We start from the raw sequence: 24,762 nt of genomic DNA on the forward strand, positions 1-24,762 counted from the left end.
AAGGTGTTGCTGGAGGGGCACCAATATCACCGCCTAGACCGCCGCCTTAGTAGGACCAGTGGAATGGCGACGACGACTATCAGTATCCGTAGTGATTAAGGTTTTGTTCTGCTCTATTTGATTGTATCTTATTTATTTGACTTATTATTTTATATGTACACTTAATATTTAATAAAATTCTTATTTAATTTATATTATTTAGAATTTGACTATTAATTGTGTATTGAATTTAGGTTTAATTACTCTGTTGGTCCTTATAGTTTCACCAAATTTTTAATTAGGTCCCTATACTTTTTTTCCATTCAATTGGGTCCCTACACTACTTTTAATTTTGTAATTACGTCCTTTTCATGTTAAAAATGTTAAAATTAACATAATATTTTTACCACAATGCATGCGGTCAAAGATTTAATTAAGTTTTTAATTATAAATACCTTCAATTTGCGAATAAATATTCAGTTAACTCTAATATTTTTTACACTAGGAAGGACTTAATTACAAAATTATAGTAGTGTAGGGATCCAATTGAAAGGAAAAAAAGTATAGGGACCTAATTAAAAATTTGGTGAAACTATAAGGACCAACAGAGTAATTAAACCTTGAATTTATCATTGGATTTATCGGTGAAAAAATCCGACGATAAATGGCGCGAAATAATATAGTGTGGCACCAAAATTACTGGCAAAAAATTTTCCCCAGTAGCCAAATATATTTTGGGTCAAAGAATCCGTTGCAGAATCCACCAATAATTACCGTCAAATTCACGAGGATTATATCATCGGAATTTTTTTAACGGTAAATTTGAAAAATCTGACAATAATAGTTTATTGGGCAGATTATTTTTGTTATTCCGCCAATAAACTCGACGATATTCAGTGTTTTTCTTGTAGTGCATCATTTATTTTTTGAAAATAAAAAAGGTAAAATGCATTAGTAGAGAAATCTCACAATGGTTCTCATGAATAACGATAAACTCGATGATACTTACCTTGGATTTGCAAGTAGTTTGCAAAACTCAAGCTCATGTATTTGATTCTAACTCTGACAGAAGTTGGAGACTTCAACTAATAAGCAAAAATGGAGGCAGATGAAGCGTCGAAACAATGTTGTTGACTGTGGTTCTAGCTACAGTGGAGAAACCAAGTTTTTCCTCTCATCAGATCCACCAATATCCCTAACACCACTCTTGTTCTCACCTTCCAGAACCATGTCTTCTTCTCGTCCTCTGCCGCCACCTCTACAGAAACAAACGCAGAATGGACGTCTGATGACCTTTAGGTCTTGTAGTGACGTGTAGTGTTGGGTAGATTAATATCTTCAATGAGGGCTCTGATATGGCTGCTTTGTGGATGATCACTAATAGAGGTGCAGAATTGAATGGAGCTTGATGTTGATGGCGTCGGAGGACGAGGTGATAGAGGCATCCTAGGTGTGGACGGCGTGGATGGCGAGGGAGGAGAAGGAGTAGAGGGTGAGGAGGTGGGAAGAGGGAGAGGAGATGGTGGTTGCAATTAGATTAGGTATAATTTGGGGAGGGGGGTTTAAATGATGCCATATCATTACTCAGTATACCATCTACCCATTTTTCATTTGCAACCTTAGCCAATTTCGTTGATGGAGAGATCCTTCTTTACGTATGAGCACTTTTGTAATGTTTTTAAATTTATTAAGGATATTTTTATTAACAAAATTTGAGGATATTTTTGTTAGCGTAAAAAATTTTTGGAGGCGTTTTTGTGGTTAACCCTTTTGAGGTTTTCTACTTAACCAAACCAAATTACATACGAAAGAGCAAAATTTTTTATCCAACCGATAATCTGATTCAATTTTTAGAATTATGATTGGTTGTCAGTTGAAGTCGTACTTCAGAGATGAATTGTTTGCTCGTATTCGATTTTGAGGTTATTTAAGATTTTCTCAAGTTCTTATTTCACCTAATTTACTTATATTATTTATAAAAAAATTTCTTAGTACATTAAACACTTGAGTAAACATAGATAACAATTAATTAAATTATTAATTTATATAATGCTAGGTTACCAATATTTTTAAACCAGCATCAGCCAACTTTTTACAAATTAGAATTTATATTAAATTATAGATCCTAAATCATAAACCCATCATTTTAGACCTTAAATTATAAACTCTTAAATAAAGTTCGTCTAATGTTGACTTACTAAAAATTGATTATCTAAATTTTTCTATTAAATTGTATTTAAATTCCTTAATAATTAAAACTCAATTTAAGGTACTGTAGGATTAACCTTTTTACTTGTCTGAAATAAGTTGATGATGCATTTCCAATTTAGAAACAACTACATAAACTACAATTAGATCAATGACAAATAATTTAAATTCAAGTATAATGAAAATATAATATTGTTTACAAATCTATAACAAACAATATCAGAAAGAATGATGTAGCTATCATGAAAGTATCTTAAACAATTGCAAAACAATTGCAAAGTTTGAACAATTACATAAATTGAATTTTCCAAATAACAAAACAAATTAACAAACAACTATAACAAGAACAAATTCACAATAAGTTATATACCTGAACTCATGAGGAAGAGGTTGATGAAGTTAGTGTCTTGGACAGCAAAAGTTGGCCCAGAAGAACAAAATCATTTTAGAGAAAAGATGATGTGCACTGGTGGGCTCATCGACGATGAAAAGAATTTGATCGCTGGAGAAAAAAAAAGTTAGTATCATGATGATAATATGATTCAAGTTGGCTGACGAAAGACCAGGTTGAGTAGAAGGGAAAGGTACTGATAATATAAAGAAGGCAGAGCAGAAAAGAATAAGAGATGACAAAAAAGAAATGAGAATGACAGACGACAAGGCAAAAAAAAAAGTGAAGTAAAACTAGCAGGCAACGACGAAAAGAATCTAGATAGAAATAAAGGGAAAAACGGAGAGGCGAAGATAAAATGTATAGAATAGAAAAAAAATAGTCATAGATAGTATACCATACGAGAGAGCTAACAGGTATTTGTAAGGAACTAAGGATTAAAAATGATAGTTTATCATTATATATATGCTTGTGTGTTTGTGGGTGTCATGAATATCGAACATGGCAACTATTACGCATACCCACCCTATACTAGTAATATTGAAATTTTAAGTATATCTGTTTCAAATTTAGAGGCTAATTTTTTTTTTTTTGCAGAAAAGCTCTGCATACAAGCCTTAATGGCTTGTATGCTTTACAAGTTCATTAAGGAATAAACCCAAAAGACGCGCTGCTACACATACGTCCAATACACGCGCTATATAAGATCTCGCGTATATATAACTACCAAAATTTAAAAGATTTATTTCCTTCTTCGTTCTCCTTATTTTCAGATTTGCTCGTTCTTCTTCTCGCGCCTCTTTCCTGCTTCTTCTCAATCGTTCTTTTTCCCTCCTTTCTCACTGGTATATTCTTCGTCATTTACGTTAGTTCCTCTCTCTACAACTCCAGCTTCGTTTTCTATTTGATTTGTTATTTTCTGAAATCAAAGTTTGAACTCGTTTTGAAGATTATGGATGATTCAACCTCAGATTGTCAGCTGAATCAGGGCGAAGTGGATTATGAATTTGAATCTAACGAAGTTCCTGAGGTTTGATTTACATACGATTACTTTGAATTTTGTTGTAGTCATTTGAATAGCATTGTGTAGCTGAATAATTCGTGAACATTGACTGTGAAACTAACATGTTAACATGAATCTGTCGATTGAATGTAATGTATTAGTTTTGATTAATTATCTGGAATTTATAGCAGACGCTCGGGTGTAGATCAAAACTTTTTTGGGTGTATTTTTGCGAGAAGTGTGGGTGTATTTACAGTTTATGGCTTTTTGTGTTATGTTAGCTGAGTTGTTGTCGTTCGGGTGTATTATATCAGACATAATTGGGTGTGTTTTTAGTTTTTGACATGGTGTATTCTGCAGCCTGTGTATTTACAGTTTATGGTTTTTTTTTGTTATTTTAGTTGAGTTGTTTCGGTTCGGGTGTATTATATCAGTAATGATTGGGTGTATTTTTAGTTTTTGACATGGTGTATTCTGCAGCCTCTCTCTGTTGTTGATGACCAGTTTGTTCCGAAGGTTGGAATGACCTTTACCACCCTTGAAGATGCTGAAAAATTTTACAGGAACTACGCCAAGGCTGCACGTTTTTCTACAAGAGTTCGGAGCACAAATAGGAAGGGAAACGAGATTAAGAATCAATTGATTACATGTAGCAGAGAGGGAAAATGGAAATCTAAAATATCTCCGACCGAGAAGACTAATCCGACAGCCGGTTTAAACTGTCCTGCAAGAATTTATATACACACATTGAAGGATGTCGGTGCTTGGATCATTTCAAAGGTTGTGCTGGATCATTCACACCCCTACTGTCCAAGTAAAGCAGAGATGCTCAAACAGCACAGGGAACTAAGCATGTCCATTCGTCGTACAATAGAGAATAACGAGAAGGCCGGTATCAGACCAAGCAAAACCTACCAATCATTTGTTGCGGCTGCGGGGGGTCATCGCGAGTTAAATTTTATCGAAAAGGATGTGAGGAATTACATTACGAGAGAAGTGCGGAATGTTTCCGAACAAGAAGATGCAAAGGAATTCGGAAAATATTTGTTAAGAATGAAAGAGAAGAATCAGAATTTCTTTTTTGAGCTTGAACTCGAGGAGGATCAATCGATTAAGCTGGCTTTTTGGGCCGATGCAAGAAGCAGAGCTGCCTTTGAGTATTTCGGAGACGTTATTTCATTTGACACCACCTACAATACAAACAGGTAACAAACTGTCCCTGTTTATGATGCTAAATTAATGTATTTTTCTGAATCTGCCGCAGAGGTGTATATTGGCTGTTTTTTTGGGTGTATACGAAGCATTTGTTAGGTGTACCTAATGATTTTGCATTCTGCACTATGGTAATTTGTTTCAGGTATAATTTGGTTTGTGGTTCTTTTGTCGGGGCGAATCACCATGGTCAGTCAACACTTCTCGGATGCTCTTTGATGAAAAACAAAGAAATTGAATCATTCAAATGGTTATTTGAATGTTGGCTTCGTTGCATGGGAGGAAACGCTCCGAAAGGGTTTCTCACCGATCAATGCGCATCAATGAAAAGGGCTTTAGAGGCCTGTATGCCAACAACAATTTACCGTTGGTGTATTTGGCACATCATGAAGAAGATACCAAGCAAATTAAACGGGTACAAGGGACATGCAGATATCGAACAAGAAATGAGCCAAGTTGTTTGGAACTCTCATAGGAAAGACTCATTCGATAGGAATTGGAATGATTTTCTGCTGAATTTTGGTCTTGTGGATAACAAGTGGCTTTCAGGTAATGTTTGTTAAAAATCTGCAGCAGAGGTGTAAATTGCATGTTTTTTCGGGTGTATTTATAGTCTGTGTTTGGGTGTATTCTGTAGATCTGTATGAAGACCATCATATATGGGTTCCTATCTATCTGGATCACCACTTCTGGGCAGGGATGAGAAACACACAAATGAGCGAGAGCATACATTCATTTTTTAACAAGTTTATCACCCGGAACAGCTCGCTTATTCAGTTCGTCAAACAATACGATAATTGCCTCGGAAGCCGGGAGCAAGCAGAGAGAGAATCAGATGCTGCAGATTTTCATACGGTCATACCGTGTGCAACCAAATCCTCCATTGAAGCTTAGTTTCAAGATGTGTACACTCATCAAAAGTTTAGGGAAGTCCAAGCGCAATTCAGAGGAAAGGCGAATTGCATCACCAGATTAACGAATTCCGCTCTAGGCTATTCAGTATACGAACTCGGAGAACAAGTTTCCAGCTCAATATTCAACAAGTTTGTGGTTACTTACGACTCAGTTGCAGCCGAGGTAAAATGCCAATGCTTATTATTCGAGTCGAGAGGGATACTGTGTCGTCACGCACTAAGCGTGTTAAGCTTTGAACAAGTAAGCCAAGTGTTACCTAGATACATACTGGAACGATGGAGCAAGAAGGTAAAGAGGCGACCCGGACATCTTCTTTATCCCACGAAGACGCCAACTTGGAATCCGTTAACGAGCTTCAAAGCCCGCCAAGGATTCGAACAAGAGGACGTCCAGAAAATAGGCTAGGTTCAAAGTTGGAGAAACAGATTGCAAATGCCATAAAGAAGAAGAAAACGAAAGTTTTAAGCGAGGTAAAAGTAATGTTCTTTAAATTTGTGGTGATTGAGTTTATTTTTCTCGTTAGTAGTTTAGCTAATATGTGAGTTTCTTATATTCAGATAAACTTGTTTGATGCCGCATCAGTGGTGCATTCAAATTCCAGCCAATATCAAAGACATGTTATGAATTATCAGTTCAGGGTACCAGGAGCAGGGGATAACTCTTTGGGTGTATAGTTACAGAATATGGGTGTAAAAGCACTGTTCTTTTGGGTGTATTTTTGTGAATTTTCTTGTGATTCACATTCTACATATAGATACATATATATAATATTAGGGTTCAGGGTTTTAGGGTTTACAGGTTAGGGGTAAGGGTTTATGTTTTAAGTGTTTAGGGTTCAGGGTTTTAGGCTCAAAGCATCAGGGGGGATAGATCTCAGGGTGTATATTCAACTTTCTTTGGGTGTAAAAAATCGCAGGTTATGGGCGTATATTTGATTTGATGTTTCTCTTCATATTATAGTACCTATAATTCATACATTTTGAATACAGCACAGACAGTTTAACAACACAGACAGTTTGGGTGTATATTTAAGCAATCTTGGGTGTATATTAAACTTCCGTTCGATGTAAAAGTTTATAATTTGTGTTTCGAGCTGCCTTGATGTTTTCCTTCATATTTTACCACCTGTAATACAAAGCTTTTGAATACAGCACAGACAATTTAACTATGGAAAAAAATTTCATTGAACAGAAGTTGTTTATAAATGGCAAATTTTTACAACATTTGTTCAATTTACAAACTAGCTAGCAGTTAGATTACTCAGTTTCTATATCAGTAGAATTTATCTGACAAAATGGACTCAATAATACTAAGGATGGCTTGGACAGTCTTATTGCATTACTCGCTCTAATTGCTTGATCTCTCTCTTTATTCATTTCACTGAATAGTATCCGCGAAGCATATTCTACTCTATAGTGGTCCACCTCCTCCTACAATTAAAAAGTATATTCTGTTTAAACAATAATATTAATTCCAGTAAAGTAATACAGAGTTATATAGTTTTAAAGACAGTTACATGTGGCCAATTATCCCATTCATACTTCGCCCTTTTAATGTTTTCGGGCTCAATTAACTCAAGCCACTTCATAACGTAAATAGCACAGTCATAGCTGAAAACGAAGAAAATAAATTACAAATCTCATTTAGGAAAGTTTAATGTTCAGAGACACAAATTTATACCTTGATTTTTGGCCTGAGATTTTAACGTATGTTGCTTTAATTTCTAACTCATTCTCCTTTTTCTTCAGAGGTGCCCCGCCGGCATATGCTCTAATTCTTGAAATTATATATCCCTTAAAAAACAAAACAAATCAGTAATATACCCGAATGAAATACACCCAAAAGAGAACATACTTACACCCAAAGCAAAACATACATACACCTTATATTGAATTGAAATACACCTATCTATTAAAATAAAGAACACAGAGCCAACTTACAGTGAATTTATTAAGCTGCTTTCTCCTATCGCTTGGAGCTTTCTTGTGTAGCGGGTCAAGTATATAAAATCTCCCCTTTGTTGTATCAATCACCCATAACCACTAATGGCCTGAGTAGCAAACAGGTGCAAAAATCTGAAGGATTGCCACATTTCAACAGTGTGTTATTTTATTTGGCATATAAATAAAGAACGGTACTAACAAATTTTACAAATGAAAACTCACATATCGATGCAAAGCTAATTTTTTTCCATCTATGAAGGGAATAAACATTGGGTAGTCTTCCACCTTGAATTCTTTATTGGTTTTAGGTGATATGAATTTCCCGTTTGGGTGCTTCGAAACGGCCATGCTCTGCAACAATTGTGAAACAACAAATGAAATACTGAAAATACACCCAAGTGAATACTTTAAATAAACCCAAATGACTACACAACTTACATCCAATTGAACGTAAAAAATACACCCAAATGAATACAAAAATAGACCCGTTGATCAGAGAATATACACCCTAAGGAATACAGAAAATACAGCCAAAATTCGTAGAAGTAACACTTACCACAATATCAGGGGGGAGACAGTATACTTGTTCTTGAAACCTTTTATCATTTTTCTGGTTGAGGATGAGGCACATGGTAGATACAATCTAGAAATATATGCCGAAATCAATTTACATTAATAAACATTGCAGTTAACTTTGGTGTTAAAACATTAATGTTATTCTAATATTACCTCAGATTCTATATAACTTCCTGCCTGGAGCGATGCAAGGTGCATTCTATTCAAAATGTATTTGTCATGGGCAATCAGAGTGCACAGGTTGTCAAACTCGTTAGTACTGCTATCTGTGTATGTCTTCACTCGCGTCGCCCAGATGTAGCACTTCTCTTTCATATCACCCGTATTCTGATTTATTCCCGCAGGAGTTTCAAACTTCCCAGAACTTTCTCCGCCAGTCTCCTTTTGAATTTGTGGTCTTTTACTTTCTTCTTTCGCCGCACTGCTTGCTATTTTTTGTACCAAATCCTCTAATTGTTCTAGCAAATTTGCAGTTTCTGGAGTTTTTGCCCTGTCTGCCTCCTGCGTTGACGCTCCTTCCTGCGTTGCTGCTTCTTCTTGGCTTGAATCAGTGAAGTCCAGGCTGAATGATGGCATTGGATCTGTTTTAGGAACATACGATGCTGTCCGTGTCATCATCATCAGCGCAGCAGCGTCTTCTTCGGCTGGATAACTGCGTGATCATGTATAACGTATTATAAGAGTAAGAATATACGGATGATAAGTAAAGATTGATTTTAGTCTGATGAACTTACCTTTTAGACCCAATATACACCCAAACTCTAAACAAATATACACCCAATACTATTTCTTACGTTTTTGTAGTTCCTTCAATTTGTAGCAGAGGGGTTGGTTCAAAATCTGTCTCAGGTGTTTCTTCAAATTCCGGCACAGTGGTTGTTTGGGACACTGGCACAAAAACTTGAATTGGAACTCTAAACAAGAAGAAAAATGAAAGGTTAACAACGCCTTTGAAAATAATAAGGTTATAAGGTTGAAATATTCTTGAAAAACTCACATTGCAAGCGCTTCCGACGGTGTCTCTTCCCTCACAACCATTATATTCGAATCAGCCGGCTCACTGGCTGACTCTTGAACCAGACTCAACCTAAAATACACCCAAAGGAAGTAAAAAAATACACCCGAACAATTCAAAAGGAAGACAGGCTTTGTTTTTTGAGAACTTGCATACTTGCAGTTTTTGCTTTTTTTTCCTGCCTTTTTTTCTCGAATAAAATAATAAAGGGATTTTTTTCTAAAAAAAATATATACAGAATTAGAAGTAGAAGGTAATAAGAGAACAAAAGTAACGGTTAGTTGAAAGAGAAATTACATGCTCTCTGCCGGCCTGTTTATACTACTTTGTTCTGTGTGTCCTTGAGAGAAAGGATCATCACTTCCCAAGTTCACGTCCGGTATTCTAAACAGATTTCATGTTATTCAGACAAAATATGATACAGGTAAATCATGATAACAAGATTTTATTAAATAATTCTTCTTACGTTTCAGAGGAGACATAGCGACCTTCTGTCGATCGCAGGTCAGCTTCCTTCTCCCTGCGAAACAAGAAACAATTATTAGCAAAGAAAACACACTAAAATCTGAAATATACACCCCAACAAGACATACCCCTCTGCAGCAGATTTTTCATTGTTTTTCCTTAACAATTCGTCTAGATCTTCACTTCCTATTTCATATCTGCCATTACATTCATAAAAGAAGATGTTAACAAAAATAATTATGATGATAGACGGTAATATAGCTTACGAAGTACTATACCCATCATAGGATTGATCTTCTTCAGGAGATGAATGCTCAACAACAACCTTTTTCTTTTTGGATTGTGTTCTAGATGGAAAAAATAAGTATGAATCAGAAATAAAAAAAATAATTTTATCACAGAATATTATCCAAAGAAGTGCTTAATTTTTTGGTGTTCTTTGTGTCTTTTTCTTTTTTTTTTTTGCTTCTTCACTGGTGATGATTCTTCGCTTCTATAAGTTAATAAGAGACACTTCAGTTAATACACGAAATCTTGATAATTAAGCCAAGAGAAAGGAGTAATAATTTCAGAACATTACTCATCAGTTGATTCAGATTCTGAATCAGAATCCTCATCCTCTTGACTCTTCTTCCTTTTTTTGGAGTCCATTCTGGAAGGCAAACAATCATTATTTAGAACATACTAAAGATATAAAATACACCCAAATGAATGCACATGATACAACCAACTGAATGGACAATATACACCCAACACAACAAACGAAATACACCCAACTTAATAAACAACATACACCCAACTTCATAAACAAAATACACCCAAATGGTTCCACAAAATACACCCAACTCGATAAAGAAAATACACCCAAGTATGGTACTTACTTTTTTCCCTTTTTGCTAGGTTGTTTTCTTGGTGAATGCTCTGAGTCTTCTTGAGTCTCAGACTCAGAGGTAGAACTGTCACTATCAGTTGTTTCTTGCTCCGAAGACGATGTTGAACTTGCCTTCCTTTTTTTTTGTTTTTTTGATTTCTTGTTTTTTTTTTCTTTTTTTCTCTATTTTTTTCATTTTCTCTCTTGTTTGCGCCATCTTTACAATCCCCTGAAACATTAGAAATTTTAGTTAGCAGCATTCAGGTAAATAAAATACACCCAACATATTATGTTCACTTACCATATTTTTCTCTCTTTCCGCCGTCATTCTTTCGTCCAACTGCTCCTTACTCCAGTTGGCAATCCAGGGTTTTAGCGGTCTTTCAGCCCTCTTCTTGTCTTTATTTTTAGAAAGATAAAAATAAATTATCATCAGGGCAAAGAGGCAGCCATCAATTGCCTTTTTCTTTTTCTCCTTGTAGTCGGTTATACCCTTGACGATAAAACTCAAAACATGCCCTCCCCAGTTTCTCTCTGTTATGGTGTCCATCTCAAAAATTGGGGCCAGGTGCACAGGCGAGATTTTGTTTATTGTCGTTGGTAAAAGGAACGCCATCTGTATATAGAGGATGAAAATCCTCTTGAACATTAGGCGATCCTCTTCGTTACCAACGCCAATATCCATCATCTCATCTGTAAGACTTTTGAGGGTCTTACCCTGGAATCTTCTAAAAATTTCTTTGTCATCCTCAGAAAATTTCTTATAATCGACTTTCTGAGGAAATAGATCTCCTACAAAAAGGAAAACAACAAAGTATGAATATCAGTTCAAATACACCCAAGCATCAACTAAAATACACCCAAGCGTCAGTTAATATACACCTATAATTTTTAGCGAGTTACCTGTTGCGTTGATGCCAAGCACATCACCTATTTTTTTTGGTGTTATTTTAAAAGAACCGTATCCGATTTCCAGTCTGTTCTCCCCTAATTTGAAGTTGTTAGCCAGCTCCCTTAACACTTGGTGATGCACCCTTAGTGGTGGGATGTGCATCAAGCCACCGAATCCCAAATCCCTCACAATCGTTTTCTTCTCCTCACTCATGTTTCTGAATTTATCATTTAACAAATGTGTTGCACACTTAAGGTCTTTTGTTTGCTGTAAACAAAAATAAAATTATAGTCAGATATGTTTCTATTATATAAAACTGATTTCATCTAAGACATATATTTGTTCTTACATTTCTTCCAGGTTGGTTTCTCGCTGCCATTTTTTCTGAAATGAAAAATACACCCAAAGCTATCAGTAAGATACACCCATATATACGAGTCAGATACACCCATAGATATCAGTAAGATACACCCATAGATATGAGTCAGATACACCTATAGACATCAGTAAGATACACCCTTAGATATGATTCAGATACACCCATATATATCAGTCAGATATCACTCAAACATGCATCAATATACAAGGTCAAGCAATATACACCCATAGACAAGCAAATATAAGAACAGTTGCAACTGCTGACTATTACAGTATATCAGTTCAGAAATATACACTCAACAATTTGTGCCATATACACCCAACAAATTACCTCATATACATCCACCAAACTACGGAATATACCCCAAAAATCAGTTACCAGAAGAACTAGAACAACAAGAACAGTAACACCTAGAAGAACTAAGAAGAACAGTGTAACATAGAACCAAGAATAACAGTAAAACCTAGAACAAGTAGAACATCATAAACTGTAAAATGAGACGTAGAGCAAGAAGAACAGTAAAACGTAAAACAACGTAGAAGAACAGTAAAACCTAGTTCTTCAATTTCGAAATGTGGAAAATATACAGGAATGGTAATGTAACGTACCTTGAGTATGATAGCTTTGTTTTCTCTGGAGATTCTTGATCGAGAGTTCTTTGTTGTGTTGATGGAATTTTCCAATATTAGCGACGAGTTGTATATTTTCAGTATCGAATGATGCTCGAAAATGGAACGTTTGCTTTTTCTCTGAATGGCTTTGAGAAGTGGAAGAAGTGGAAGAGTCTGCCATTAAGGGGGCAGTTTATGCGAAGCGTAACCGTTTGAGTGGAGCGCGTGAATGTTACGCCCCATTCAATGCTCTTCTCTGCGCGTGTGGATTGTTTGTGGGCTGGGGGTTTGGATAACTTGTAAGGCCTTTTTGCTTGTATGTGTAGTAGGCCCGTTTTTTTTGTTATAGAAATAGAAGTGGTAATATACCTTAACATTGTAATTTTTGGCGTTTTTTTAAATTGTAGAAAGTACATAAATCGGAGGGTTTGATTTTTGTATCTCAAATTTTTTAATTTTCTTTTAATATAAATCGGATAGTTCGATTTGTGTACCTCTCACAAATCGGACGGTCTGATTTTTGTACCTCTACAAATCGGACGATTTGATTTGTGTACTTCTAGAAATCGGACGATCTGATTTCTGTATCTCTAATAAATCGGACGATCCGATTTCTGCTTCTATAATTAAACGATTCCACAATTGAGTATAACACACCAACAATTCATATTTTAAAAAAATACCACTATCACTCCAATATTAAAAATAAAAAGTTCAAATTTAGACAACAGTTAAAAAGTTTGTCATTATCTAAGTCGGAATAAATTGGATTGGAAGAAGTTGCTTCAAATTGGCATCCATAGCTTGGCTCACACCCAAAGCTTCAAGCAAGATTTATTTTATTTAGAAAATGTTTAGAGACTTTAAAGTTTCTAGTGAATAAAGAAAACAAAATTGGCTAGTTTTAAATCAAATATAAGAGAAAGGTAAGGAAATAATAATAATAATAATAATAATAATAATAATAATAATAATAATAGCAAATTCTTTTTCTTCTTTTTTCCGGGGTCGCTCTATTTGAACTCATCAGTCACCCCATCACAATCACCCCATTCTGCAATATCATTCATGTTTTGTGCTTGTTGGCGCTGGGTTTGCAGTTGCACTCTTCAATTGCATTCAGAGAGCCACTTGTATAATCAATCGTTGCCTCGCGACTTCAGAAATCCGAACGCAGTGCAAGACAACAACAAACCACTTCCTTTTAAAACCCACACGCTAACTAACCTATAACTAAAAAAGAAAGAGCAGAAGAAGCGAAACCCCCAACCGTCATCTTCAATTGTTCATCGTTTTTGTAGAACTTAGATGCGCGCCTCCACCATAAGAAAACTATGCACCCTCAGCACCCTATATCGCTCTCACTCAGCATGGAAAGCCATGGCACTTGCCTCTTCCTCTTCCGTTTCCATTTCTGAGCACAATGCTTCTGAGTTCAACCATTCTTCTATGAGCCACAACCGTGTCCCTTCTCGAGGTAACAAAAAAAAAAAATTTTCCATATTCGCAAACCGTATCCAATCTGTCTCAACTTTTTTTACCCCTAACCACCATTACCGTTGTTCCTCATTTCTCAGTAGCTTTTGAACTTCGTTGCATTAATGGGTTTTGTTTCTTGGAGTTGAGAGGGAGCGAAACAGAATGATAATAATAATAATAATAATAAATAGAGTAAAGTAGCTGGGTTTTTGTTTTTCCACCTGAAGAGGATAATAATAATAATAATAACTGAACTTTGTGTGTGATCAAATGCATTGTTTTTTTGTTGCTGTATGATCGGGTTCCCTCTGTTGTGTTCGTAGTAACGTTTTTTTCTTTTGAATGTTTAGGTGCAGAGGATTCTCCTGATGATGATAATACGGCTTCCGAGGTTTCTTCTATAGTGTACAGTAAGTGTTTGTGAAATTTACTGTGAGAAATGCGGAGTGCTAAAAGTTGACTTGGTTATGCTGCAATTTGGAATGTTTCCAGACATCTTAAAATGGTTGATGCTAATCTTTTGGGGTGTGCTGTGCACCCTTTTCGTTTTGCAGGTCCATCTCTGGCAGAGGAACCTGTTGTCGTGAAAGAGGAACCTGTTGTCGAAGAAGTTGACTATCGCAAAGCAAAAATGGAAAAAGTAGCAGATTTAACGTGGTGTCCTAATCTGTCTCCTGGCTACCTTTTGACTAAACGGAGGGGGTTAGCCCGTGAGAGGAAAAGCAAATGGATTTTTAAACTCAGCCATGATGTCCGTTTTGATAGGTTAGTTAAAATGTGTGCGAAAAGACTAGGAACAGGGACGACCCTTGATGTGTTTCGTCAGCTGGGTCGAGAGACTGGTGTGAAAGAGTTCAATGCATTAATAAAGATGAGTATACAGAAGGCAAGGACTACTGATAATGAATACATTGCCATAGAAGAATTGAGTAAGGCTTTTCACCTTTTAGAAAATATGAAGGAGTGCGGTTTTAAGCTAGAAGAGGAAACATATCAACCACTGCTTAGGTATGTCATAGACATGGGCATGGTTAAAGAGTTTCAACTTTTCTCTGATGTGGTCAGAGCTGAGTGTTCAGTTTCACGGTTAGGTTACTATGAAATGTTGCTGTGGATAAGAGTTGAAGATGAAGAAATGATTCGGGATATTTGTGAATATATTACCGTAGAAGATGGCCAAGACACTGCTGCTATGCGAGGTTGGTGAATCTATGTTTCACGTGCATGAACTTTTTATAGTTTATTTCAGATAACAGTAACATATTTTTGAATATACAGCACAGGTTTTTAGCAGTACCATGTGGGACATTCATGATTTGCTTTATTTTAATGTAGAGACTATGTTGATGCTTTTTACAAGAGATCCTTCTTCATTTGATTTGGGATTGTGTGCCATGCATTGTGAAATGGAAATACTAAATATTCTGGTTTAACTTGTTATCTTTGTTGGACATGGGTGTGCTTTGCCATTGTACTGCAATTAACAAGTTAGTCTTTGTTCACATCTTAGATATTAGAAACATGGTTTGAAAATTCATGCTAAATTGTATTCCCAGGACATAGCTACCATCTAGCTTCATAATAATAGAAGTGATTGTGCCTAGCCTAACCTGACACATATTGATGCAATTTCGCTTATTGTGTATGTTGACGTCCCATTGTAAAAGGAATTTTGTTACATATGGCACTAACATACGTTAATTGGAAACAAATCTTATTGCAGAAAATTACTTATTGGCTCTTTGTGAAAGTGATCTGAAGTTCCAGATTACAGATGTGTTGAAAAATATAGACATAACAATGTTTTCATCTGCAAAATCTATAGCAAGTGTATTTCAATCATTAGGAAGGCTACAGTTGGAATCTCTTGCCGAGAATTTATTTTTGGATTTGAGAGCACAAGGTATGACTATGACCTTATACTTAATTAAGCTCCTTTAAAATAGTACAAGAAGAAGATCATTGTTCTGTTTTAAAAAGAAGTCTTTATACATGTGTATGTTAGTATGTATGCATGCATGTTTTTGTTTCCTTTTTGTGTTTTGGATTCTCTTGTACTAATATATACACAGATTCACTGCTGATCAAGTATAATCCAACTATTGCACTTGCTTAAGTAGTTATTATGTTGATAGTGACAAAATATACAACACATTGAGGGTATAGATCATACTATGCTAACCACGTAGTCATCTTCTATCCACAACTTCTCAATCCAGAGTTTTTATCATGTTTAGGAATTCACCTACTCTTGGGTCTCTTTAACTTTGTCATCCTGTCTCCTTGTCTAGGTAATAGGTCTTTGTCTCTTGTGTCTGTGTTAGGTACTTGGGTATTATGGGGTGCCCAAAGCCCAATATTGGGTAGTATGGGATGCTTGATGTTGTATTTAAGGAGATTAGCTCTTCCCTCGTAACAGCTAGCTCTTAATGTTTGGTTTCCCTAAGGAGTAGGTACTTCACAGTCTGATAGAATATGTTCTTTCAAATCTTACTTTCAATTTCCTAGCCCATTCTTTGATCTAAATTCATTTTTGCCTTGATACATCCATTGGAAGTCCAAAGCTCCTTAAAGATTAAATCGCTTATTTGGGCAGTTTATATATATATATATTATGTACAGTGCTAGTTTAGAATCAGTTGGATATTTGTTTTATGGCTAATTCTATATATTTACGTGTTGGGTGTTCTAGATCTCTGGAGCAGTTCTTGTTGACTAGGTAAGTTGGTTTTGGGAGGAGGAAGGAAGCCAAATCTTTGCAGTAGTGTGCTATCTGTGCCACTAATTGGTGTATTTGGTTGGGGCGTAACTATATTAGATAGCAAACACATGGACAAGAAAGTTTGGGCAGAATTGGATATTTGTCCTCTATTTGGTGTAAAACTCACGATTTTTTAGAGGTTTTCCCCTGTCAGACATTTATAGAATCTGAAAACTCCACTTCATTAATAACCTGTTCTTTTCTCTGCTTTTGTTGTCTGTCTTAAAGATGTTCTGCTTATACATGTAATGCATAAAACAAATCTTTTGATATCTTCTTTTGTTCAAATCTCTTTGATCTGGTTGAAGCTTAATATTGGGTCTACAAGAGTGTCACCCACCATTCCCAATTTTGTCCAAAATATCAAGAAACATATTTCTTCGAGATATGACAACTTTGGTTTTTGATTGAGCTACTTCAATCCTGTGAAAAATATTGCACCTAATCCTGTTGTATGATTCTAATACATACTCTGAGAAGGGTGCGAGCAAGAAAGAAGATTCTATTGAGGCAGCAACAGGGGGCCAATAGAATTCCTCCTTTACTAGCATGAATAGGAGACATAAAAGTGCAAATGGTGGGGAACCACTTGTGTAACTAATTAGGCCATGTGCAAGAGTTAGTGGATGGGTGTGTGATCCTGGGCCGATTCTGTTAGGGATGAGAGAGAGATTCTTGCTCTATAGAGGAAAAAGGGATAATGAGAAGGTAGAACTAAGACAGAATGGGGAACAGAGCATGGGAGTCTATCTAACACTACCATAGTGTTTTTCTGCTCTATAATTTCCTGCATTTCCAGTATAATTCTATAACTGGGGAAGGGGTGATTTCACACTAGTTCATTCCTACCCCATCTCTTCTAGTTTTATTGTTTACTTTCTATCTCTTTTGGCCTTTACAATCATTACATGTAATGGCAATATTATCCATGTAGGCAACTAGATTGATGGATTGACCAAAGGAAGCATGTTTTTAGAGCACCAACTCCAAACATTAGAAAGGCACACCATCTCTAATAGGCATTTCAAGTATTTGGATTCAGAAGCTCAATTCCAATTATGAGTTAAATTCTAAACACCAAATAGGGTTTGAGCCAAAATAAATTAAGACATTAGAAATCTGTTTCCAAGCAGAAAGAATGAGTTGATGTTGAATCTGTTGAGTTCTGGTTCTGTACTTTTGTTTAGCTAGGGAGTTGTGTTTTGCTCTACAAAGTTGTCCTTAATGGTGGTCTTTTGTAAGTAGTTAGAGTTATTCATTTTTTCTGTAATGCAGATTTTGATGAAGATGATATTTCAGGCTTCATTGCTGATTTTGCTGTTAGCACTCCAAATTTAGCGGTGAGGAACTTCTCATGAATGCTTCTTGTAATGTCCTTGATGCTGTGTGATGTCAGGAGGCTTGTCGGCATATCTATAACTTTCTGCCTCCTCTTTTCCCTCTTTTTTTTTTTTTTTAAAAATTTCATCAAGAGGAGGAAAGGGAAAGACAAGATTGGGTGATAAGAGATCCCTTTCCAAAAGCAAAGCAAAAGAAAGAATTATCTATAAAGCATAGTTTTCCAATCTTTCAACATGTCCGAAACGGAAGTCCTTGACCTATGTTTTTACTTTTACGTTTTCAAGATAATTGAGACTTGAGTCACTGTGAATGTTATATAAATCTAGTTGGTCCGTGACCGTGAGTTTGCGTATATTTTACCTGGGACAAACAAACTTTTCCATTTTCCATATCTATAAAATGACCGATGTGCATGCAAAATGATTTAAAACCGTTTTTGCCCACTTTTACTGATTTTGGCAAAAGAAGTGGTACACATGCTAGTTGAACAGTGGACGGATATGTACCTTAATAAGTGTCTGAGCAGATATAAATCCCCCGAAGTGATCATATCTTATTAAATCCAGTTATATAGTATATGCATTATTCAATTTATATATTATGCAGAATTGTTTGCTGAAAGTTGGTAGATACTTCTGAGGGCATGAGGGGAACTGTTGGGTGCTGCTGGAAATGGGCTTCTCCCATGCCCCTAATCACAAAATGTTAATAAATTGTGATCTTATTTCAGAGATCTGGGCAGAAGTTTCAGTTTCAAAGGTGGTGTTTGGCATAACATTTCCTAAAATAATTTCTTTTTAAGAAAATTTTCTTTCTTTCTTTTTTCTTAGGTTGAAGATATCATCTCAAAATTCAAGAGTTTGCATGATCTATTGGAAGTTTTACATTCATCGTCATCATATGAAAAGCTGATTATGTATTGCTGTGATATAGGCAAGGTACAGCTACTTCTTTCATTTTAGTATTATGAGTATCATTTGGTTACAAGAGGCTTGTCCATCAGATTGAAAAAGGATGGTAGAGTGAAAATGATAACAAGACCTTTAGAACCCTTGGAGTGCACTAAAGCACTTCTCTTGGCATCATCCTTTGCCTGACCATAATATGAAGAACAAACTTTGGACAAGATGATGAAATAGTAATATGTTTATTCATATATTTAAAAAGAACGAGTCACTCAATAATGTAATTTTTTCATATAATTTATTCTTCAGTCTTGTCATAACTCCACTAGTTCCACAACCGGTTCTTCCTTTGTTCTATCTATTGACATTTGAGGGCTTGTCTTGTCAAAAGGATATAAATTCATAAGGAAAGAGTAGAAAGAAAAAAATTAAAGTGATATTGACCAAGATCTCTCTAGTGATGCTTTACCACCAAGAAAAAAAATCATTTATGCTTAAATCTCTCTTGACCACCTTATTCAAAGTCTTTTTAGGTCTTTCTCTACCCCTAATTTTTTATTGAATGTCGGTAAGACTTAATTGCAATTTCAAAATTGGATTTATGCTGATAATGTTCCACCATCCCACTGGCTACCAAAAGTTAACTCATTCTTCTTTTTGCTTGATTTGAACCAGTTGCTTCCGATTTTGAAGAATTTGCAAGTGTAATTATTAGTGCTCTGCTTTGAAGTCAAAGTACCAACTGCTAATTTCTACCATCCCTAGTAAAATATAGCGTTTTAAAGATGTTTGTTAGATGGTAGAACTTGTGCCAGATATGACAAGAATTAGGCAAAGGCAGTGCATTTGGAAATCCTTAGTGAATAGTGTGTTAATGAACCATAGAATTTGGGCCAGACCCCTTAGTTCAATATCTGGAAGGTTGAGAGCTCCACTCTCCTCTTCAGCTTGGCCCCAAAATAGAAATATCTCAAAACATTTTCTATCATGGACCCAAATTGTGTTCTCCATTGGTGTTGAATCAAGTCCAGTGACCCAAGACCAATATGACTGAAAGCTTCATTCTTCTCTAGCTGCTATATTTACATGGGTTTGGACTCTCTTGCCAGAAGCTGAACTCTCTAGGGGTCTTTGCAATTTTTGGTCGATTTCCCCTCTTAGAACTGGTACTAGAGAAGACAAGAATTAGGAAAATTTAATTATGTGCTAAGGAACATTACTCCTAGGAAAACCCCTTAGTACAATATGTAGAAGAATGAGAGCTCCACATTCTCTCCAAAGGCTCACCGAGTGATTAAAATTACTTCTGTGTTCCTTATTTTCTTTATTCATACTGATCCCCTACTAATCATATCTAACTAACTAACTAACTCTCTCTTAAGTAACTCTTTACTCTTACTAATGGTAACTAAATCATGTACTAAATGGGATCCTAAAATAATGGTACTTTTCTGTTACCTATTTTATTTACATTTCTTACTTCAAAGATCATAATGTGTTTTAGGGATATTCTAACTTGATGTTTGTATGTTTGATAGAGTTATCCTTACTTCTCTGGAGCATGCATTTAAATTGAATTCCCTTGGTGATAATTTTAACTTTCAATGCAGGTTGATGTTGCACTTGATCTTGTTGATAATATGTGTGAAGCAGGCTTTACATTGTCAACTAGGATGTTACAGTCCATATTACACATTTGTGAGGAAACCTATGAACATATTTTGGTAGGACAGATTAATTGCAACAGCTCTGCCTTTTTTCTCCCTTCGCAATTCGTCCATACTGTTTCAATTGCTGTAGTAAGTGATTGAGTGTATAACTATCAAATTGTGCCCCACTCCTCTTTTATAAAAGGGGAGAAAGATTAAAGACAAGTGAACTTTTGCTTTTAATTAAGCCCATTTCATTTAAAAAACATTTTATAATAAAAAGGATAGTATGGTTTATAGGATTTGATTACTTTCAGCCACCATTATCAAATATGATGAGGAGTGTTACAAACCAAATGAACTTTTTGTATTTCGTCAAAATCTCAAGACTTGCAACTTAAACATCCTTTCGTTATACTTGCATTTTCCATTTCTGTATTACGCATACAGAACTATTATAACATAAAAAGTCTGAATGTTTCACCAGAGCTTAATTATTTGATGTTAAAATTTTCTCTGTAACGACTTTCACTTGTCTTAAGCCTTCTTGACAGTTATCCTTTTCTCTTTTAACCCTCTCTCTCTCTCTCTCAACATTCAAGGTTTACCGGATCTATTCTATCATACAGCGGTTCCATTTGAAGTTGAATGGTGAAATATGTAGGTGTTTGGTAAATTTTTGCGTGAGGGTGAAAGATGTAAGTTGTACAACCCCGCCCCCCCTTTCTTTTTTTTGCATGGTTACATTGATATTACTAGATTGGTATTATATTAGATAAATCCTTATTAATAGAATAGGGAGATCTCATATATATTCTATATAATTTATAGAAAAAAGCACACACACACACACACATATACTCATATATATTTTCAATTATGTGGTCTCTTTGGTTGGTCAATCGCTAGCCATAAATGTTGACTTCTATTAAAATTTATTGCAATTACTTTCTATGATGCAGTTTAAAGGTGCATACAAGATGGTTGATGACTTGGAGAAAATGAATTTCAAACCTACTACCGCCATGTACAATGCTATAATGGCAGGATATTTTCGAGAGGTGACATTCTTTTGAGGATATCTCTATTCTCACTTTGAGACTTCTCCTATTGATTATTATACATGTTAAGGGTGTTTGGGGGATAAAATGGAGACATGGAGTGGATGTTTTCATGGATGACCTTAATGTGTAAAATTACATATTGAGCTCATTCATGAAAAGTTTTGCATTAATTTTACCTTGCAACCAAACATATCCTTTGTATTACACATTATATTTCCTTATATTTCATGATTTATGTCTTCGTTTGATAAGATTTAGGATTAGGATTTTGTTATCAATGTTATAATCAGTGTAGTGCTTTGTATTTTGCATTACACCACTGTTACACAATATCACAACATATCAACGTATCTTATTATTCAGATTCTTATTATCAAAGTGGTACTATCTTCCATGACCTGTGGCCACTGTGTTACTGCGGAGCTCCTACTATTTGGAGCTCTTTGATTTCTGTGGTACCTCACTTGTGGTTTGTATTCTATGGCCTATGGCTGTCCTTCTCATTTTGTCTGGCATTTTTTCTGCGTATTTGGAGCTCCTACTATTTGTTTTTGGCACTTTTGAACATCCTGAATTTATTTTTTGGCACTCCCATGCAGTGCTTATTAGTTTCAGTCTTATACAACCTCAGTGTTTACTGTAATATGGTCCTGATTCGTTTTAATTTAGTTCTTTATTCTACACAGTCCTGATTTATTCATTAGCAATTCTTTACTGTCTCGATTTCTTTTTTTGGCAGTCCTGTTATTTTCCAACAGGTTGATACAGCTCTAAAGTGCTTCTCCAGTCATGTGTGGCCACAAGTTATTTCTAGCAATTGAATGTTGCACTGATTATTCAGCTAACAGTATCATCACTTTAGTTTTGGTCATTGTTGGTGCCATATAATCATTTTGGCAACCTCTTATTAGTGATAATTATTACCCATTTTGTCAACTATTGCTACCACTGGACACAATTTTCTGGCAGATTTACAACCAATTCCATTTAGTTCTTTTTCGTTTCTGGCAATTCTAGTCTGACTTTGTTGGTAGCATTTCTAGTCTGGCCTATTTTGTTCGAAGCAATCCTGGCTTACTTATGCCTTTTTTTTTTCCTTTTAGGATTTGATTGGAGCAAACATAAGCTTAGTATGCTTTAGTTTCAGGAGAAATTTTACTAATAAAAAACAAAATTTGGTAATATCCATTATATGTTATAATAAGGTAGAATATTTCATAAGATATCCTAGAATATTAAAGAGTGCCTCAGGTGATCTCTCAGTATTGATTTCTATATATTCAGGAGAAATATTAGAAATAAAAAACCAAATTTTTTAATTTCTCCATTATATGTTATAAAAACATAGAATATTTCGCAATATATCTTAGAATATTAAAGAGTACCTCAGATGATCTCTTAGTATTGATTTCCCCCTGCATTTTTGGATGTTGTTCTTCTGAGTAGTTCCCTCTAATCCATTTCCTATTTTCTTCAAATTACTTGCTCCCTTTTTCACCATACTTTGATTTGTTTTATTTTCACTTTTTTTTGTAGAAAAATATCAGTGGTGCTTTGAGGGTCCTCAAGCACATGCAGGATGCCAATGTTAATCCTGATGTACAGACTTTCAGCTATTTGATTAGTAATTGTGAAACAGAAGAGGATATAATCAAGGTAAAAGATTATTTTTGTATGATGGCATTGCCTCTGTATCTCTCAAGTTTTGATCATTTTTGTGTGTTTGTGTGTATTAACATCCCCATCTTAGTTAAGGAAGTTAAAATAGTGTCTATTGTTGAAAAGATGATAGAATCTTGTCTTAGGTGGTTTAGATATGTGAGAAAATTGGCAGAGTATCTGGTTAGGAGGGTGGAGCAGATGGAACATAGACAAGTGGCGAAAGGTAGAAGTAGACTTAAAAAGACTATGCACGGGGTAGTCAAAAAAGATCTATGCGTCCACTATAAACATGATATATAGGATAGAATACAATGACGTTGTTTAATCCATATAGTCAACCTCACCTTGTGGGATAAAGTGGTGTTGTTGTTGTTGCTTTATGGAAATAGAAAAACACGATCAATTTTCCTTTAGGCATGAGGTAATCTATTTGCACTTCCTTTGTGAATGCTTGAGGCTTGTTGTTTTTGAAATTTCATCACTCAAGTTGCTTGATGTCCTGAATTGTACAATGATGTTAAAAAAATGTTGAGATTGTGGGTCTAGGTGGAGAAAAGGAAAAGAGAAAAGTAATAGGTTAATAATATGAAGTGAAGTTCTGTTTTGATTATTTTGTGATTTTTTATAAGAGAGGATCACTAACCTCTACTTATAATAACGGTAAAACCCTATTCCTAGTTAAATAAGGAAATAATCATATAATCAAAACTATTTCTAGATGATATTTGATACTCTTTTATATTCTAAAGATACTGACACTCTTTTATATTCAAAAGATACTGTGAAGATGTTATGTGATATATTCTTTATTTCAAACAAAAAAATATTTTAATTTTAAAATCAATTTTGCAATAATATGTAAGTGAAAATCCTAAGTTTACTAGGAATTTTGTATCTCAGTGTTATAACATGCATTCTAAAATTCACAACTATAACTTGACAGCTTCTACTTACTTTTTTGTTTGTTTTAATGGAACCTGACTCCTTATTCTTGGAACTTCTGCTTCTTTAAGAAACTTCAATTATATAGTCTTCAGATTTGGTAATCCTCTTAGGTCTCCTTGATTCTTTCATACTGTATTGTCCAACAAAAGGTCTTAGCCAATCTGTATATTATCTTTTTTATAGGTTGCTAACTTGAATAATTTTTGCAGTATCGTGAAGAAATGGAGCAATATAAAATCCCACTTGCAAAACCGATTTTTATGGCCCTTATTAATTCATATGCAGCTTGTGGCAAATTGGATATGGCAAAACAGGTATGGGTGAAGGAGAGATGTATATCCATTGTGCAACAACAGTTATCTAATATCTGATTGATCTTCCATGTTGCATTTTCCTGAAAGTAAATTCTATCTAACCAAAATGAAGTTATTTTCTGAGGCACGAGACCTTGGAGTCCTTTTAAGAGAGAAGAAAAAAAGAAAAAGGAAAAGGGGGG

At 35.2% G+C, this 24,762-nt stretch overlaps 2 protein-coding genes across 4 annotated transcripts in view; one reads left to right on the top strand and one right to left on the bottom strand.

Moving 5' to 3' along the window:
- Nucleotides 10,872–12,641, bottom strand: LOC110269420. Its single transcript, XM_021117234.1, has 5 exons — nucleotides 12,458–12,641; nucleotides 11,820–11,854; nucleotides 11,482–11,737; nucleotides 11,071–11,370; nucleotides 10,872–10,924 (listed from the first exon to the last, which is right to left on the bottom strand). The coding sequence occupies exons 1-5, from the start codon at nucleotides 12,639–12,641 to the stop codon at nucleotides 10,872–10,874; spliced, it is 828 nt and encodes a 275-aa protein (XP_020972893.1).
- LOC107630141 (pentatricopeptide repeat-containing protein At4g04790, mitochondrial) overlaps nucleotides 13,462–24,762 on the top strand; it is a 14,919-nt gene continuing 3,618 nt past the window's right edge. The window contains exons 1-11 of one of the 3 annotated variants that reach the window (XM_021118506.1): nucleotides 13,462–13,937; nucleotides 14,290–14,349; nucleotides 14,494–15,138; nucleotides 15,663–15,842; nucleotides 17,976–18,040; nucleotides 18,872–18,979; nucleotides 20,557–20,745; nucleotides 21,198–21,293; nucleotides 21,558–21,656; nucleotides 23,196–23,315; nucleotides 24,476–24,580. In XM_021118506.1, coding sequence (XP_020974165.1) covers nucleotides 13,769–13,937; nucleotides 14,290–14,349; nucleotides 14,494–15,138; nucleotides 15,663–15,842; nucleotides 17,976–18,040; nucleotides 18,872–18,979; nucleotides 20,557–20,745; nucleotides 21,198–21,293; nucleotides 21,558–21,656; nucleotides 23,196–23,315; nucleotides 24,476–24,580 — 1,836 coding nt within the window. In that variant the 5' untranslated portion in view covers nucleotides 13,462–13,768. The remainder of the gene's footprint in view (nucleotides 13,938–14,289; nucleotides 14,350–14,493; nucleotides 15,139–15,662; nucleotides 15,843–17,975; nucleotides 18,041–18,871; nucleotides 18,980–20,556; nucleotides 20,746–21,197; nucleotides 21,294–21,557; nucleotides 21,657–23,195; nucleotides 23,316–24,475; nucleotides 24,581–24,762) is intronic. The other 2 variants (XM_021118507.1, XM_016333200.2) reach the window with 2 other exon arrangements.

The sequence above is a fragment of the Arachis ipaensis genome, chromosome B03 (genome assembly GCF_000816755.2).
Source record: "Arachis ipaensis cultivar K30076 chromosome B03, Araip1.1, whole genome shotgun sequence".
Classification (NCBI taxonomy): Eukaryota; Viridiplantae; Streptophyta; class Magnoliopsida; order Fabales; family Fabaceae; genus Arachis; species Arachis ipaensis.

Bases quoted from the DNA above. Each gene is read 5' to 3' on its own strand.
- LOC110269420 (XM_021117234.1), bottom strand. From the start codon at position 12,641: ATGGCAGACTCTTCCACTTCTTCCACTTCTCAAAGCCATTCAGAGAAA. The intron at 11,371-11,481 runs GTAACTCGCTAA...TCCTTTTTGTAG, and splicing joins GCTTGGCATCAACGCAACAG to GAGATCTATTTCCTCAGAAA. The intron at 10,925-11,070 runs GTATAACCGACT...AACTGGAGTAAG, and splicing joins TTTGAGTTTTATCGTCAAGG to GAGCAGTTGGACGAAAGAAT.